This window comes from Micrasema longulum, unplaced genomic scaffold (genome assembly GCF_059751315.1).
Source record: "Micrasema longulum isolate JH-2025_06_02 unplaced genomic scaffold, ASM5975131v1 h1tg000842l, whole genome shotgun sequence".
Taxonomy (NCBI): Eukaryota; Metazoa; Arthropoda; class Insecta; order Trichoptera; family Brachycentridae; genus Micrasema; species Micrasema longulum.
This window is the reverse complement of record NW_028278034.1, coordinates 170,696-187,970: the sequence shown is the minus strand read 5'-3', so window position 1 is coordinate 187,970 and position 17,275 is coordinate 170,696. Positions and strand designations below refer to the sequence as shown.

The 17,275-nt window shown below is 33.1% G+C and overlaps 1 protein-coding gene and 1 long non-coding RNA gene across 2 annotated transcripts; one reads left to right on the top strand and one right to left on the bottom strand.

The window, feature by feature from the left end:
* The first annotated feature begins 1,769 nt into the window (after window positions 1-1,769).
* On the top strand, window positions 1,770-2,462 carry LOC148278683 (uncharacterized). Its single transcript, XR_015823119.1, has 2 exons — window positions 1,770-1,977; window positions 2,116-2,462. It is a non-coding gene; the product is annotated as an uncharacterized LOC148278683 (long non-coding RNA).
* A 5,996-nt stretch (window positions 2,463-8,458) lies between these two features.
* On the bottom strand, window positions 8,459-14,201 carry LOC148278682 (uncharacterized). Its single transcript, XM_088231012.1, has 3 exons — window positions 14,043-14,201; window positions 11,996-12,760; window positions 8,459-9,460 (listed from the first exon to the last, which is right to left on the bottom strand). The coding sequence occupies exons 2-3, from the start codon at window positions 12,741-12,743 to the stop codon at window positions 8,634-8,636; spliced, it is 1,575 nt and encodes a 524-aa protein (XP_088087138.1). The 5' UTR covers window positions 12,744-12,760; window positions 14,043-14,201; the 3' UTR covers window positions 8,459-8,633.
* Between the last annotated feature and the right edge of the window lie 3,074 nt (window positions 14,202-17,275).

Sequence of the window (17,275 nt, the reverse complement as noted above, 5' to 3'; positions counted from 1 at the left end):
TTGTTCACAATAAAAAGGACGCTTTGCAGAGTAAAATTGTTAGTTAGAGTAACAAAGTAAGATTAAAAATATATATAAATGTAAAAAATATGTAATTTACCTCAGCTGTTTGTAATTTTGGTAACTGTTGTCTATCTCGCTCAATCCATTATGAGTGAACTAGCTTTTGGTGAAACGGAATATTTTTCTTAGAAGAGATATCAATTTGTGAGACAGTTATACAAAAACATAATTTTTTTAATTAAAATTATATTATAACATTTACCAAGAAATAATATCACTTCTTAGTACATTTACCGGTTACTTTTAAGTTTCAATCTAAATAACTCCCTACAAACATTTGGACATACTCAAAATATTGTTGATTAAAATAACTTGCATAAAAAATTTAAAGTATTTTTAGGCATCCTAGGAGGTAAAATAATTTATCCAGATGAAACTCACTGACATCAATAAAGGTTTCAGCTCTTTGAGTTTGCAAAAGTCAACAGATGGAAGAGTTGAGGTAATGTAAAAATAGCCATGAATGTGGATGTATAAACATACCCCCAAAATAGTGAATATTTTGTAGTGTGTAAAGAGGTCATTTAAACCAGCCAATGACAGATCATAAGTCCTGTAAATGCCTAGACTTCCATATTCCCTTGGCAAAAATGTTTTCCCTCTCTGTTGCAACTAATTTCAAGATATATTTTACACAATTTTTGTTTAGCATGCATTGATGGAAGTGGTAGGTTTGATAATATATAACAGAGCATTTTGCCCCGCAACCATCAAAAAAGCTATCATAATCATTTCATTTCAATAATAACTATTCAAACAATGCGCCTTGAGATTGCTGTGCGAGATCAGTTTTGTTTGTTTTTATTTTCAATTAAGAAAGGGTTTACAACCGCTGTACGAAAATTGTCCATTTGCAGCACGAATTGTCTATCTTGCTCACTCCATTGGGCTTGAATTAGATATTTATGAAATTGAAGATTTTTCTTGGAATTGCTATTAATTGATAAAACAGCAGTGTGTTTGGAAAACAACGAATTCGATAAAATATTTTTGAAATGTATAAATAAGAGGATTTCTGATTAGATTCCTGAAAAACTGCGTAGCAGCCTAAGGGTTAAACTAATTAATTAAAAATAAACATACACTAATCATAGAACTAAATCATTTAACTAATTTATATTACTGAAGATCTCAGATAGCAGTGAAACTTGATTTAAGATTGATGGAAGGTTGAAAAGAAACATTTGACGCGACAAGTTTTTATCAAAAGTTGCTGGAATATTGTTATGTTAAATTTGAAGAGACAAGTTTTGACAAAACTTGCTGGAATCTTGTTATGTCAAGAATGGTATTTCAGAATCCGAAAGTCATATAGTGATGATCAACACATTGCCATATACATAAAAATATGGAGAGAATTCTTTTTTTAATTTTTTAAAATTTTAACTGCTATATTTAATCGCAGGACTTTTCTACAAGACCGATTATTTTTTGGCACCACAACAAGCCTTGAGGCCCAATTACAGTGGTGAATTACAGCACGGTACGCCCAGCCTTAAGAAAATCACATTTAATCTTCTAATTCTAATTCTCACCAGGAATTGAACCCAGAACCTTCCATGTGTGAGCCAAATGTCTTAACCACTACACTACGGAGGCCGCCGAATTCAATTAGTGCATGACAAATATCCAAAAAAGTGGTTAATTCCAAACAACATTCAGACTGGCAATACTATCAAAGTCATAGAAAAATGATATATTTCACCGTTTTTGTCCGTGGGTTTCATGTCGTTTTTAATTACGCATTTATCATTGGACGTTTTTCCGGCGATTTTAAAACTTTTAAAAGTGTCGAAGTTGTCATACTCAGTTTAAAGGATAAACTATTGATATGACACTGAGGGAAAAACATTAAAAATGAGTTTTTGTTGCACTGTCACTCGACAAAACCGTATTGTCAAGAGCTCTTTAAAAGTAAGTATGATATTAATATCTCATCCACTGCACAGTGCTTACTATTGTAAGCACTGTGTTTAAACCGATTAATTATTAAATATCACAAACATTATACTATTATTGAATTGAATTGTTTGAATTATGTTTTATTTACAGAACGAAACGGCTGTTGATAATATATCGATATAATAAACCAATTTTGAGAGCTGGCCCAATCAGATTTATATTCAAATAAATATTTCAATTAAAATGTTATAATTTTTCTACCCACTATACGATATGCTATATTTTTCGGTAAAAAAAATAAATAATGTGGTGGTTCGTTTCAAATAAGCGTGAGCTAATTTGCTACTCGATAATTAAGTAGTCTTACATTTGGATGTTTAGTGCTTAGTAATTACTACACATTATAATTTATTAATTTTCGAAAATTACTTTTGTCTTGTTCCCGTACCAAATTTTCTAAATTTATTTTATAAGGTAATTGGACAAAGATACATACTGTAGTAGCAGTTTATTTTTATCAAACAAAGAAAACATAGATAAACTAACTGTATTACAAAATAAAGCCTTTAGAATCATTTTGAAAAAAAAACAGATATACGAGGGTAAAGTCGATTGTAAATGAAATGAAATTATTAACATATAAACAAAGAATATTTTACAATACAATGATATTTGTTCATAAAATTATAAACTCTAATAAAAAAACAGAATTTTGGAAAAAAATTGATCGAAACCAGCGTGAACACGATCACAATACTAGAGAAAAGAACAAAATTAGACTTCCATTTAGGAAAAAGGCAAAGTCACAAAATTCCATTTTATTTAAAGCAATTAAAAAGTATTACGAAATGGAAAAAAATATTTATGAAGAAAAAAACATATCAAAATTTAAAATAATGGTCAAGACATATGTGATAAACAATTTATAAATTAAATATATTTGCAATGTTATTATTAGAACACACATAACAATATGTATGATATGTGTGCCCTACTTTAAGATTTAAATAAATAAATAAAAACAAACGATCCATTGAAATGTTCATTTGTTGCCGTTAGTTTCAAATACGTGCGAACCGATTGACTGCTCAAAAGATTATAACGCGCTTAAGTATTTTATTTGATATGTTTTATGTTTCGACGTTCAGTAATAAATACTCTAAGTTCGATACCTAAAATGTTTTTTTTATAATTTTGTACCACGTAACCAATCAGAAGATATTATACGCAATCTCTTGATAATACTTCATTGTTATTAAGATGCTTACAAGTTTATTAAGATAACACAGTAGAAATATGGGATTTTCTGTTGATTTTATTCAATTAAATAATATTTTTATTTATCATCGTATTTGGTGATTGCAATATACTTTAATGTTGAGAGGAAGGATTTAATGAAGGCAATAATTAATTTTAAAATTTGCATGTATAATATAATTTTAAAAAACATACGAAATATACAAAAAAGTATTTAACCTACTTATTAGCTTTAATCTTAATAATATAACTTAATAATAAGGTAACTTAAATTTACCCGGAGACGAAGACGTAATGAACCTTTCGGGTTCTCGAGCAGCTGGGCACCGGCGGGGAGCGGGTGTCGCGCAATCTGGAGGCTGCTGAGGTCCGGGCTGGACGTCAGATGACGAAGAAGAGCACGGCGATTGGGGGTAGATGGCTTCTCGGGGAAAGCGTGGCGTCTTCTGACGCGCGGGTGCTAGGCTGCGAAGGTGGCAGTGGCGAGGCCTACGCCGGTGGTAGGCGAGAGCCTCTGGCTTGATTGGCACGTCCTCTGACTTGAGGGTGCTGGACTGCGTCGGCGGCAGTGTTGAGACCTACGCTGCTGGTAGGCGAGACGACTTGGACGTGGCGGCGGGCGGCCGCGTATTTCGACCTGGCAGTATGGCCAGGGAAGTCCGGAGACTGATAGCAACCCGAGCGGCTGAGTGCTTGATGCCAAGTGTCTCCTTCGGCGGCGTGTACAGATTACATGTGTTTTTATGGCCACGCCTTTCAGTGTGGCGCTCGTCTGGATCTACCAATAAGGGATGCATGATGCAGGGTAGGTACCACCCTATTGGTAAAGGTGACGCCCATATTTCAGCACTGTTGTCGATTCCAGAACGAAATTTCATAATGAGGAAGTTCAGTGTTTTTTTTTAAAAATTTTATTTGTTAATAGACTGTTAAACTAAGTATAATTTTTTTTTTTTAATTTTTATATATCGTATTATCGGCGCTACGATTTTTCAAAGTTTTGTATTTCTGAAATAACTCCGCGTGTAACGTCAGAGGTTCATTTCCGCTTATTCTCATTCAGTTCTTCCTATTGGTCCAGAAGCGACAAGCAGACCGGAAATCTTCCATAGCTCTCAGATCATAGGTTGATTCACATGAACCAGTGACGTCGTTTAAAGTAGTGCGTTTTTATCAAAGTATTTTTTATTATTTTTTCTGTACATTTCCAAGAAATTTTGTAGTACAATTTAATGCTCTAATTTTTACCCCGCGTAAGAAAACATTTTTTGTATCCAATTTCCCGTAGGGCTGAAGTTCCTCATTCTACTCTGTTTAATTTCAACTATATAATATTAAAACTTTATATCAACTTCTTACGAGCTCCCTCGTGACTCGTCCCTCGATCTTCCCCTTCGTGACAAGCTGAAGTATGGCATATTTAGCACCTCTCAACACATGGCCAAAATATGAAATCTTACGGAGCTAAACAGTGGTGAATAGTTCTCTAATAGTATTGGCTCTGGTAATAATATCGGCCCAAGATATTCTTAACATTCTACGGTGGATCCACATTTCAAATGCTTCGAGACGGTTTATAATATTAACTTAACTTTTAGAGGACTTTTAATGCCTCTACACCGCGCAGTAGGACAGACCATATGTAACATTTGACCATTCGTTGTCTCAGCTTAAGGTTTGTATTATCGTCACAAAGAATATTTGTCATTTTGTTAAATCTTGTTCGGGCTGCTTCTATTCTGCATTCCCTTGACAATACAGTTCATTATATTCCAACATTCCCTGGACAATAGAGGTTAAATATCTCGGCCTACCACTAGACAAAACCCTCACATGGGGGCGTAGTGGAATCTGTTTTATGTGGCTATGAAATGTACATATCTTTTTTTATTTTTTTAAATTATTTTTATTATTTATTTATTTAGTTCTATGTATTTACATAGTCTAATATATATTTACAACACAATATTTACATCTATACTTATTCTAACATTATTTATCACTATTATACACTTAGTATCCTAATTTATAATATTAACTGTTTCATATGTACATTTTCATTAATTATATTCACTATTTACACTATTTACTACCTAATATTTTTCACATACATACTTTTTACATTTAATTTTAAATATATTTACATTAATTTCATTTTTTATGCTTTCTGGCATTTCTTCAAATAGTTTTATTCCCTTGTACATGCGGCAGTTCTGTGACATTGCTTTTGATTTTTTTTCCAGTCTTATATTTTTAGATCCTCTTGTTGCATAGTTTCTATGAAAGAACTCATTATTTTTTAGTTTATTTTGAAAATATCTCGGAACTATTCCTTTAATAATTTTGTTTATTTCATTGGCAACATTGAATTTGATTCTTTGATCAATTGTCATGATATCTAGAAGTGGAATCATTTTCTTAACATTTGTTCGTCTCCCACATCTTAATATTATCCTCATCGCTTTGTTTTGTATTATTTGGAGTCTTTTTAGATCTCCTTCATTACTTAAATATAAAACACTGGAGCAATAATCAATGTGGGGAACGATAATACTTTTAAATATCAGCAGAGAGGTTTTAATGGCTAATTTATTCCTTATCCTTCCTAACAGGGATACCTTCTTTGCGATTTTCTTACTCGTATAGTCTGCATTTTTTGAAAAAGATAATTTAGAGTCAATCCAAACTCCTAGATATTTTATGCTTTCAACATTCTCAAGAACTTCTCCATCTAATTCAACACTGTGATCACTGTTAAAACAGCGTTTCTTACCCATTATCATACATTTTGTTTTTCCTACATTTAGTTTTAGCTTATTTGCTTTAAGCCATTTGGAGACTGTTTTTAATTCTGCATTTATTTTCCTTATTGCTGAATCATATTCGTTATCAGCTACATAAATTAAGGTATCATCTGCAAAAAGTCGAACTTGGCAATCAGACAATGTTAAAGTCATATCATTTATGTACAAAATAAACAATAGTGGTCCCAGAACAGATCCTTGTGGAACTCCCAAATCATTTTTTTGTTGATCTGACGTTTCATTATTAACCTTTGTCATTTGCATGCGATTGTTGAGGTAATTTTCAAACCATTTTATTTCCGTGTTTTCAATACCAATATTTTTAGTAAAAGCAAAGCCACGCACGCGCTCCGCTTTATAATGTGTGTAATTTTGAGAATTTCTTTAAAAAAAATTTTTTTATTTGCAAATTTATTTATTAACCATTGCGGATTATTACATTCATTTAACAAAAATAAAATATACATTTTTTATTCATACTCTGTTGTTCAAAATAATATGTTTTACATCTTTTGAAATATTTGTCAGAGTCTTTTGTTTGGTTTTGTCTGGCAGTCTGTTGTATAATTTCAGTCCCCGGTTTACTAGTCTCGACTGTCCTTGTCTTGTTTTATGATATTTTTCTGATATTCTCGTATTATGTCCGTGTTTAGTACATTTTTTTACAAGCTTTAGTTCTTCGTCTACAATTACATCAGTGGCTAATTTATGGATAAATATTAACGATTCTAGTTGAGAGTTCAGTTATATTTGATTGCTTAGTTAGTTTAAAAAGTACTCTACTTGCTGTTAGATAGGGAAGGTCATAAACTAACTTTAACATTTTATTTTGTTGTCTTTGTAGTATGTTTATAACATTTTTATATCCTGTTCCCCATAGTAGTTGCATAAAACATATTTTAGTTTTTACATAGGCTTCATGCATTAGAATTTTTTCCGTTTTTCGAACAAAATTTTAGATTTTTAAAAAGACGAAATGTCGCCGCTTTGCTAATTAAATTGCTCATATGAATTTTCCATGTCGATTGTCTATCTTTTATTAATCCTAAGTATTTAACATGTTCAATTTCAGTAAGTCGTTCATTATTTATGTAGGCATTTACTTTATGACATTTTTTTCTAGATTCAAAATGGATAATATTGCTTTTATTTTTCATTAAGTGTAAGTAAGTTTGTGTTCGTCCATTTAGTCAACATAGTCAGATCTTCGTTTATGTCATTGTTTGTTACTACTACTACCATCACGCCATTTCCCCGTAGGGGTAGGCAGAGAGAATGGACCGCCACACACGTCTATCCTGGCATACACTCCTAGCCTCTTCCACATTCATACATCTTGTCATACATGCCCTTCGGTTCTGTCTGCTTTTGACATGACCAGACTTAAGATTTTGGTTTATCTGATCATGCCACGTCTTCCTTGGTCGTCCTCGTCTAACGTTGCCGTTCATTTTTGCCATATATACTTGTTTTACCATTCTCTCGTCGTCCATTCGTTCTACGTGACCAAACCGTCTCGGAGACGCTTTCTTAATCTTATCAATTATACTTGTCTCAGATTTACACTCTCGCCTGATTTCATCATTCGTAACCCTGTCATACATTGATTTCCCACATATTCGTCTAAGAGATCGCATTTCAACCGCGTTCACTCGGCTTTCATCCTTCCTCTGCCAGTTCCATGTTTCACTTCCATACATAAGTGTTGGGACTAAAACTCCGTTGTGCAATGCCAGTTTAGCTTCGATTGACATATTGTTTGTTAAAAAGTCTATTTGATTTTTAAATAGAATAGTTCAATGTCGTCGGCATACATAATAATTTTTCCTTTAAAATTGAACAGTGATAAATCATTAATATATAAACTTTATAAAAATGGTGGACCCAAAATAGATCCTTGCGGTACTCCAAAATGTTCTGTTTGTATTTGGCTTTTTTTTCATTTAGATATGTATACTGGTTCCGATTTGCTAAGTATGATTTTATATATATATATATCATAAATCAGTTAAGTTCCTAACTCTGAACAGTCAACACGTGTTTCATTGAGTTCTCCGACCTATGTACTCCCCGCTCTTTGCTCTTCGCTCCGCCAGCTGACTTCCTTTGCCTCTCTACGCCACTTGGGCCGGGGGGAAAGTCCGTTTCGGGGCTATCGAGGTTGACTTGAAGTCGGCGCAGTTGCGCCCCTACCTTCCGACTTTATCTTGGACTCTGTTTGGGAGGGCGGCTTCTCACTTACGCCGGGAAGCGCGACTGCGGCAGACGCGGTTGATGAACCAGCGCAAAATCGTGGTAACGCGAACGTTACAGTTATGTATGTATTTTTGTTCTTTCTGATTCTTTTTTCCAGTCTCAAATACAATACTAAATCTCTATTACCCATTCCTCTCCTAAAGCCAATTTTTCTTTCTGCTCTTTTCATTGTGATATTTGTCAATATTTTAGATGTATGTGATACTAAGCTTGGTGTCCTATGCTGATCACATCTTGTTTTTCGGGGTTTTTTGCAAATACCGAAGAAATTATTGCTGATAAAACTGACCATGAGAATGGTTTATCGGCAACATGGGTGAACATTTTGATTACGAGCCAATATGTGTACGTTCAAACTGCTTTTTTGAGAACATTTTGATTGGTACTTTGAGCATTAGAATAGTTTCTGCCGGAATGAGTAAACATGTGTCGTTTTAAATCGCATTTTCGATAACATTTATATTGGCACTCTGAGCATGAGAATGGTTTCTCGCCAGTATGAGTAAACATGTGCCGTTTTAAATCTCTTTTTTGAGAACACTTAAATTGGCACTCTGAGCATGAGAATGGTTTTTCGCCAGTATGAGTCAACATGTGTCGTTTTAAATCGCCTTTTTTAGAACATTTGAATTGACACTCCAAGCATGAGAATGGTTTCTCGCTTGTGTGAGTCAACATGTGTGATTTTAAATGAAATTTACGAGAGAACGTATATTGGCACTCTAAACATGAAAATGGTTTCTCACCAGTATGAGTGGACATGTGTGATTTCAAACTGTATTTTCGTGAACATTTAAATTGACACTTTGAGCATGAGAATGGTTTCTCGTCAGTATGAGTCAACATGTGTTGTTTTATATCTTCTTTTCGAGAACATTTATATTGGCACTCTGAGCAGGAAAATGGTTTCTCGCCACTATGAGTCAACATGTGTCGTTTTAAATCGCCTCTTCGATAACATTTTATTTGGCACTCCGAGCATGAGAATGATTTCACGCCGGTATGCTTCAACGTGTGTTGTTTTAAATTGCTTTTACGAGAACACGTAAATTGACACACTGAGCACGAGAATGGTTTCTCATTGATATGAGTCAACACGTGTCGTTTTAAATCGCTTTTTTGAGGACAATTATATTGACACTCTGAACAGGCGAAATATTCCTGGGTTGTCTGTAAACCTGAAACAAAAACATGAACAATGTTTGAAATCTCTTTGAATCTTTTTTTAAATTAAAATTCCCACACCCGAGATAACTCGGACAAACTTTACCGGCAGAAAAGAGCACTCGGGAGAAAATAAATAATGCTACGAGCCACTAGGTTTTTTTTTGCATTTATAAGGCATCATTAATTAAATATCCATTCAACCTATATTTTTATTTATTTTTATACCAACGGTTCAAAGAACCTTTAACAGTAAAATTTTTTACAGTAATAATCACAGCAGTGAACAATTGATTATGTTATATATAATATGAAATATAGTTGAATAATTAAAACTAAACTTAGTGAAAGAAAATATTTTTAAAAAAAACAGCAAAAAGGTAAAAAAGAAACATAACATATCTAAGATGACAAATAAAAGATAACAATTAACGTGAGAAAATCTTATGTTCTAAATATAAAAATAACAAAGTAAAATTAAATCCCTATTTAACTGCAACTAGGGAACTTTTTAAACAAACTAAGCAATTAAATAAAACTGAACTCTTTCAACTAGAATCATTAAAATTTATCCATAAATTAGCCACTAATGTAATTATAGACGAAGAACTAAAACTAGTAAAAAATTGTAGTCAACATGGACATAATACGAGAATATCAGACAAATACCATATACAACTTTCTAAAACAAGACAAGGACAATCAAGACTAATGAACCAGGGACTGAAATTATACAATAAACTACCAGACAAAACTAAACAAAAGACTCAGACAAACTTTACAAAAGATGTAAAAAATATTATTTTGAACAACAGAGTATAAATGAAAAATGTATATATTATTTTATGTAAAATGAATGTTATAATCCGTAAGGGTTTATAAATAAATTTTCAAATAAAAAAAAATAATAATTTAACATAAACATAAAGAGGCTTGTATTTAGCTAGGTAATAATGAAAAAGAAAAATAATGCTACAATAATACTTTATAAATAATACGTTTTTTGGAGCAATATGAAAACTTACATAAACTTAATAACACCGGTGTTTCGTCAGTTGGTTGGAAGAAGTTGGAATTTGGCAATAAATCCACAAATGTTAATGTATAATTTATGTATAAAAAAATAAACAAAAATACGTATCCAAGAAAACAAAGTTGAATTTAATAATATATTTTTGAATAATTTTATTCCTTTTTTAAAAAGTAATGAGTGAAATTACGTTTTAATGCATTAACAGAGTTTGTGTTGAAAATGTCAAATATTTGGTCAAACTTATTTCCATACCTATAGATCCTAGATATAGGTAAATGCATTTCGAAGTTGGTATGAGAATTGTTACAATTAAATAATTCTACCTATTTCGATTCTGCCACCTACCAGGTATTCGAATTTAAATTAGTTCAAGTAAAGCAGAGCTGTCAAATATTGATTTCATTATTTTAAATAAAAATAACACATCAGCTATAACTCGTCGGTCTGACAATTCAAGTAGTCTAATTTAACTTCTAAGAAAATCATAATTTAAGGCTTCTACAAGTATTTTTAATTTACAGTTTGTAAAGCGCAAGAGTTTATTTTGTGCCCTTTCAATAGCATAAGGAAGAATTTCATAATACGGGGACCAAACTGAAAAATTGTATTCAAGTCTACTCCTTACTCAAGTGCAGTACAATTGTTTAACAGTAAATACATTTTTAAAATTTGATGCTACTCTCAAAACAAATTCAAGCATTTTCATTCCATCATTAGCGATCTGATTAATATGAAAGGCAAACTGTAGTTTCTCGTCAAGCAAAATACCCAGATCTTTTATTTAAGACCCTATTATCAAATCTGTACTACTTAACAAATAAGTCAATTTGATCGGGTTTTTACAAATGGTTAAACTTTGACATTTACCTATATTAAACTGAAGTTTATTTAAACTACACCCATTGTATAATCTATTTATATTCTCCTGAAGAGTAGAACAATCAGTTTAATTTTTTTAAATCTTATATATTTTGAAGTCATCAACAAACAGAAGAATATTAACATCTGCGAAAAATTTTATTACGTCATTTACAGAAATACTAAACAAAATCGGTCCTAAGTGGGATCCTTGAGGAGCCCCACTTGTCGCCAAAAACGGCTGTGACATATAATCATTAACTGTCATATTTCTACCAGTTAAATAACTTTAAAACCAATTCAGCATATTCCCTCTAACTCCTAACAAATCTAACTTTTTTACCAAAATTTTAGGACAAACCCTGTCAAAAGCTTTACTAAATACTCTTGGTATGATAAAAAAAATATGCTGCACAGAAGTAATTGTGTGATTTAATAATTGTCTTGTAAATCATTTCGCAAGGATCCTTATCATTAAAACTTGCAATGCTTCCCAAAAAAAATTTTGCAATCTTTTTCATTTCCATTTTAGGGTTTTGATAAAATGTATGTTTCTGATCCATCATTAGACCCAAAATAATAATTTGACGTACCATCATCCATCACAGTCCGTATACGTAACCTCGGAGCAGATAATGTGGGAGGAAGTATCACTTACTTGAAGGTATTTCCCTGTTACGCGAGGAATCCAAACATTCTTGTTTAACGTCGGGAGAGTTGTCCATCTTCAAGAAGATATTTATATCAATGGTTGTCCAAGGCAGGTGAGAACTGGTCCCCGGTTCAGCCTTCACCTCCTGGCTTATACAGTAACGTGGCGCCCCTTCCCCGGTACGGAGAATATCTTCTACATCGCCAGTCCCCGGTTCAGCCTTCACCACCTGGCTTATACAGTGACGTGGCGCCCCTTCCCCGGTACGGAGAATATCTTCTACATCGCCAGTCCCCGGTTCAGCCTTCACCACCTGGCTTATACAGTGACGTGGCGCCCCTTCCCCGGTACGGAGAATATCTCCTACATCGCCAGTCCCCGGTTCAGCCTTCACCACCTGGCTTATACAGTGACGTGGCGCCCCTTCCCCGGTACGGAGAATATCTCCTACATCGCCAGTCCCCGGTTCAGCCTTCACCTCCTGGCTTATACAGTGACGTGGCGCCCCTTCCCCGGTACGGAGAATATCTCCTACATCGCCAGTCCCCGGTTCAGCCTTCACCTCCTGGCTTATACAGTGACGTGGCGCCCCTTCCCCGGTACGGAGAATATCTCCTACATCGCCAGTCCCCGGTTCAGCCTTCACCTCCTGGCTTATACAGTGACGTGGCGCCCCTTCCCCGGTACGAAGAATGTCTCCTTCTACATCGCTAGTCCCCGGTTCAGCCTTAATATTCACTGAAGCGACTTCCATTTTTAATAGGAAATATTCTGAAAGTTGCATAAATTATTTATATTATATCCAGTAAGAGTTACACAAATAATCAATATATTTTTTCTATTATTATTTTGTATCTTATTTAATATGTTTATAAATGTTTGTGATTTATATATAGAAGAGTCCCGACTTAACACGGAATTTTCGAACAAGTCGGGACATAAAAAAATATAATTGTGCTCTATGATAAAATTGTGTATTTGTGTATTGAATAAACAAATAAATAAAAATCATTTTGTGAGTCAACTGATGATATGATTTACCAAGCTGAGACGATCTCTGGAACTCTTCATGCCAGTCATTCAATATATCTTGTAAGTTGAATAAATCTGTGTTTAATGTAAATTGTTACTGTAGGTAGAGTTGAAATGTCACCGGCATTACCTGCATTGTCATGGTATATGCCCGGAGGTAATATCTCGGCTCCTAGCCAGTATCGTCCAGTATTAATACTCCCCTAAACAGTACATTACATTGAGATCACCGCCGTCACCCGGCGATAACAAGCACTTCTCACATTAACATACTCTGGATGATAAGATACGACACTACTACTACTACTTACTACCTACTACCATCACGCCATTTCCCCGTAGGGGTAGGCAGAGAGAATGGACCGCCACACACGTCTATCCTGGCATACAATCCTAGCCTTTTCCACATTCATACATCTTGTCATACATGCCCTTCGGTTCTGTCTGCTTTTGACATGACCAGACTTAAGATTTTGGTTTATCTGATCATGCCACGTCTTCCTTGGTCGTCCTCGTCTAACGTTGCCTTTCATTTTTGCCATATATACTTGTTTTACCATTCTCTCGTCGTCCATTCGTTCTACGTGACCAAACCATCTCAGAGACCCTTTCTTAATTTTATCAATTATACTTGTCTCAGATTTACACTCTCGCCTGATTTCATCATTCGTAACCCTGTCATACATTGATTTCCCACACATTCGTCTAAGAGATCGCATTTCAACCGCGTTCACTCGGCTTTCATCCTTCCTCTGCCAGTTCCATGTTTCACTTCCATACATAAGTGTTGGGACTAAAACTCCGTTGTGCACTGCCAGTTTAGCTTCGATTGACATATTTTTATTAGAAATTACTGTGCTTAGTGCTCCGTTCATTTTGTTGCCCACATTCACTCTTCTTTCAACATCTTTTTCTACTCTTCCATCTCTTGAAAACATGCTTCCCAGATACACAAATTCCAAATTTACAAAAGAAGAAGAATTTGTACGACACTATGTTATAATTAAAGAGTTTTACCTACAATTAAAACTCCAATTGTGTTGCCTGGAAGCGTCTCGTATCGAGAATACATATGATCAATTCCTGCCAGGTGAGATGCAATCACAGACAACAAATGTATCCTGATCCAATTGAATCAAAGGAAGAATTACAAATTAGACTTATTTTCCTGCCTTTGACAACTGTAATGACATAACGTAGAACTATAACAAGTAAAGCAACTTAAGAGGCGGAAAGTGTTGCCATAGAAAAAGACATTATTAAAAGACGGGTAGGAACTAGGTAACTAGTCATTGCTTATCACAATCTTTTTTCTGTCGAGAGGTGTAATAAATTAAAAAAGATAGAGTCTATTAAAAACTGTATTTATTTACTGCGTTAAAATTGATTTTCTTTATTTTTTAGATAAAGAAATATTTGCGTTTCTAAGATTTACCCAAATATTTTATTTGAGAGCCATTTTCAACGATTTGTTATTTACAACACTATGAGAAAATGGGAATCAAGTTGAGGTAGAGTAGGATTCAAACCCGAGTCTGAGACACTAGCCACGGGACCACAATCCGATTCAGAAGTGATAAGGTGGTAGAGAGGTGGAGAGAAATAAAAACATGTATGTAGTTATCAATTACAAGGTATATTAGTTATAAAAGTTGGAATGCATAAAAGATAGTCAGATATAATTTTTTTTTTTTTTTTCAGATAACTTATTAAAATACAATTTTTTGTTTATTTATTTATTCATATTTTTCGCTTACAAACTATAATTAACAATAAAAATAATGTGACCTCACTGGGGTTTCCCGTGCAGAGGACACTTAACAATTTAGTTTTTTAAAATTACATTTGAGAATAAACAAAGAAGACTAACTTAAAAAACAAACATAATTAACAAATATTCAGACAGTTTTAAAAACAAGGTATTTATGTACATCTATATTATTTATATAACAAAACACACAATGAAAACAACAAAAACCTAACAAAAGCTATACAGTTGTGGAGCAGTTGATTCAGCATTGGTATGTAATTGGTATTGGTAATATTTACATTAATTAAATAAATATATTAACATTAACGTTTCCCATTGCGTAAAAGAAAGAAACGATTCTTGTGTACATAATGGAGAGTGACGTCTTACAATACTTTATTTTATTTAAATCATTAAGATGCATTTTAAGTGAAGGATTATCTTCTTTAAGCGATGAAGCGATTTCCGTGAAAAAATCATTGAATTTACTGACCATTTCTTCGCCATCCGTAAAGTTATATTATCATCAATTATTAATTTTTCGGGAGTTATATACTGAGTTTGTTTTCGGTTTGAAATTTTATTAATCACATTACAAATTTTTTTGGGATCTGAGTTTGAATTTAGTAATATTTTATTTTATTTATTTTATTTTATTTTATTTAGAAAACATACAGTCATACAAAATCAGTATTAAAAACAACATTTTTTTAACATAAAAAGACCAATTAAGTTTTCATAAATTAAAAAGATATAAACATTAAATGTGACAAAAAATAAAAAATAAATAAGAATTTTAAGTGAAAAAAAGATAATTGTTGACATTTGCGTTTTCCATGGAGGTAATAAATTAAAATAAATAAAAATACCGAATGTACACTCCGAGCCATCCACGCACACACATGAACGCACATATAAAACATACACAAACATATACATTACATGCGGCACATATGCATAGCATAAACCACTCAAGATGTACATTCAGCAACTATCCCAAATAATCGACCCCATGAAGAAATTTTCTGTACAAATGCAACGTGCAGTTAAAAATGTCTACATCAATACTGAGTCCGTTATAATTTCTACATATTTCTAATATATTGGATTAATATTCCTTTTTACAATTTTTAATTAGATTATTTAGAAAGTTTCGGTATATAATATAATCTTTACGTTTATTTTCATTAGTAGGCATATTATTTCACATTTAGATAAAGTAGAAAAATAAATATAACTTTTAACTCCATTCTTAAATATATTATATTCCTGACTGTACTTTTTACTGTCTTTGTTCATTTCATTAAAAACTAAAATTCTTCTGTAAGTATAATGATGTTGAGCTGTAGTTGTTTTTAATTTGGGAATTAAGATATTACCACCTGTTCTAGGTCGCGTACTTACGTTTTGTGACCCAGAAACACTACTATTTATTTTGTCTTTTTGTATTTGAAGCAAACAGTCATTTTTATATCTAAAACATTTTTTTTTTAATAATCGAACAGTGGGAAAAGTAGACGGTTTTTTTTAATGACTTTTATTATTAATTTTTGTATTTTTTTGACCGGTAAAATATTTGTTTTGAAAACACCACCCCATCCGATTATTCTATACTATTTTATGGATAAAAATCAAACGTATTAAAACAAAAATAATGCTCACTTAATTTAAATAAATGCTAAGACTCTACGTTAGGAAGAGAGGAATTAAAATAAATCTGTAACTCTCGTTGGACGTGATTTTGATAACCGAATGGTTCAGTCTTGATTCCTGGATGGTGTGGTGTTGATTTTCGGAGGAGGCAGGATGGGCTGGTGGAACTGGATCCTTGAAGGCTGCGTCAGTCTTAAGGTAGCTGGCAGCTATTTTTCCTCGGGGGGAGGAAAATACCCTCCACGTCTCTGTGTGGATGTCAGGGTCCAGAGTTCCCACGTCTCAGTGAGAGAGCCTTCACGTCTCAGTGTGGCCACCGTAAATGCAAGGGATGCAAGAGACCAAATAATTCCCTTGTACTGTTTTAAAAGCTTTTTTATGGGTGCCATTTGGTGGGGGTTGTATCTCTCTCCATATAGGCCACCCTTTTCCTTGGCCAGATTGTAACTTGGAATGCATATTATTTCATAATATGGACAATTCTATCCCACATAATGTTAAGTATTCGCTTTTATCGCCTCTTCCCTTTTTTTTCTTTATTAAAAAAAACAATTTTAATTGTATTTATAATACCTAACAATATGAAAATCACAATAATACTGTACTATAAACCCTTAAAATATAGCTTTATTAGAATGACAGCTGTCAAACTAATTTCATTAGTGATGGGAAATTACTGATCACTGATCAAATCGATTTTATCAGTTATTTCATGCAATCAAGAAACTCTGTTTCCGAAAATTGATATAAAAACGCAAAAACAAGCCTATTATAGTGTGTTTAACACAATTATTCACCAAAAATGAGATATTTATACCCTTTTCATGAACAACATCAATTGAATATTTTTT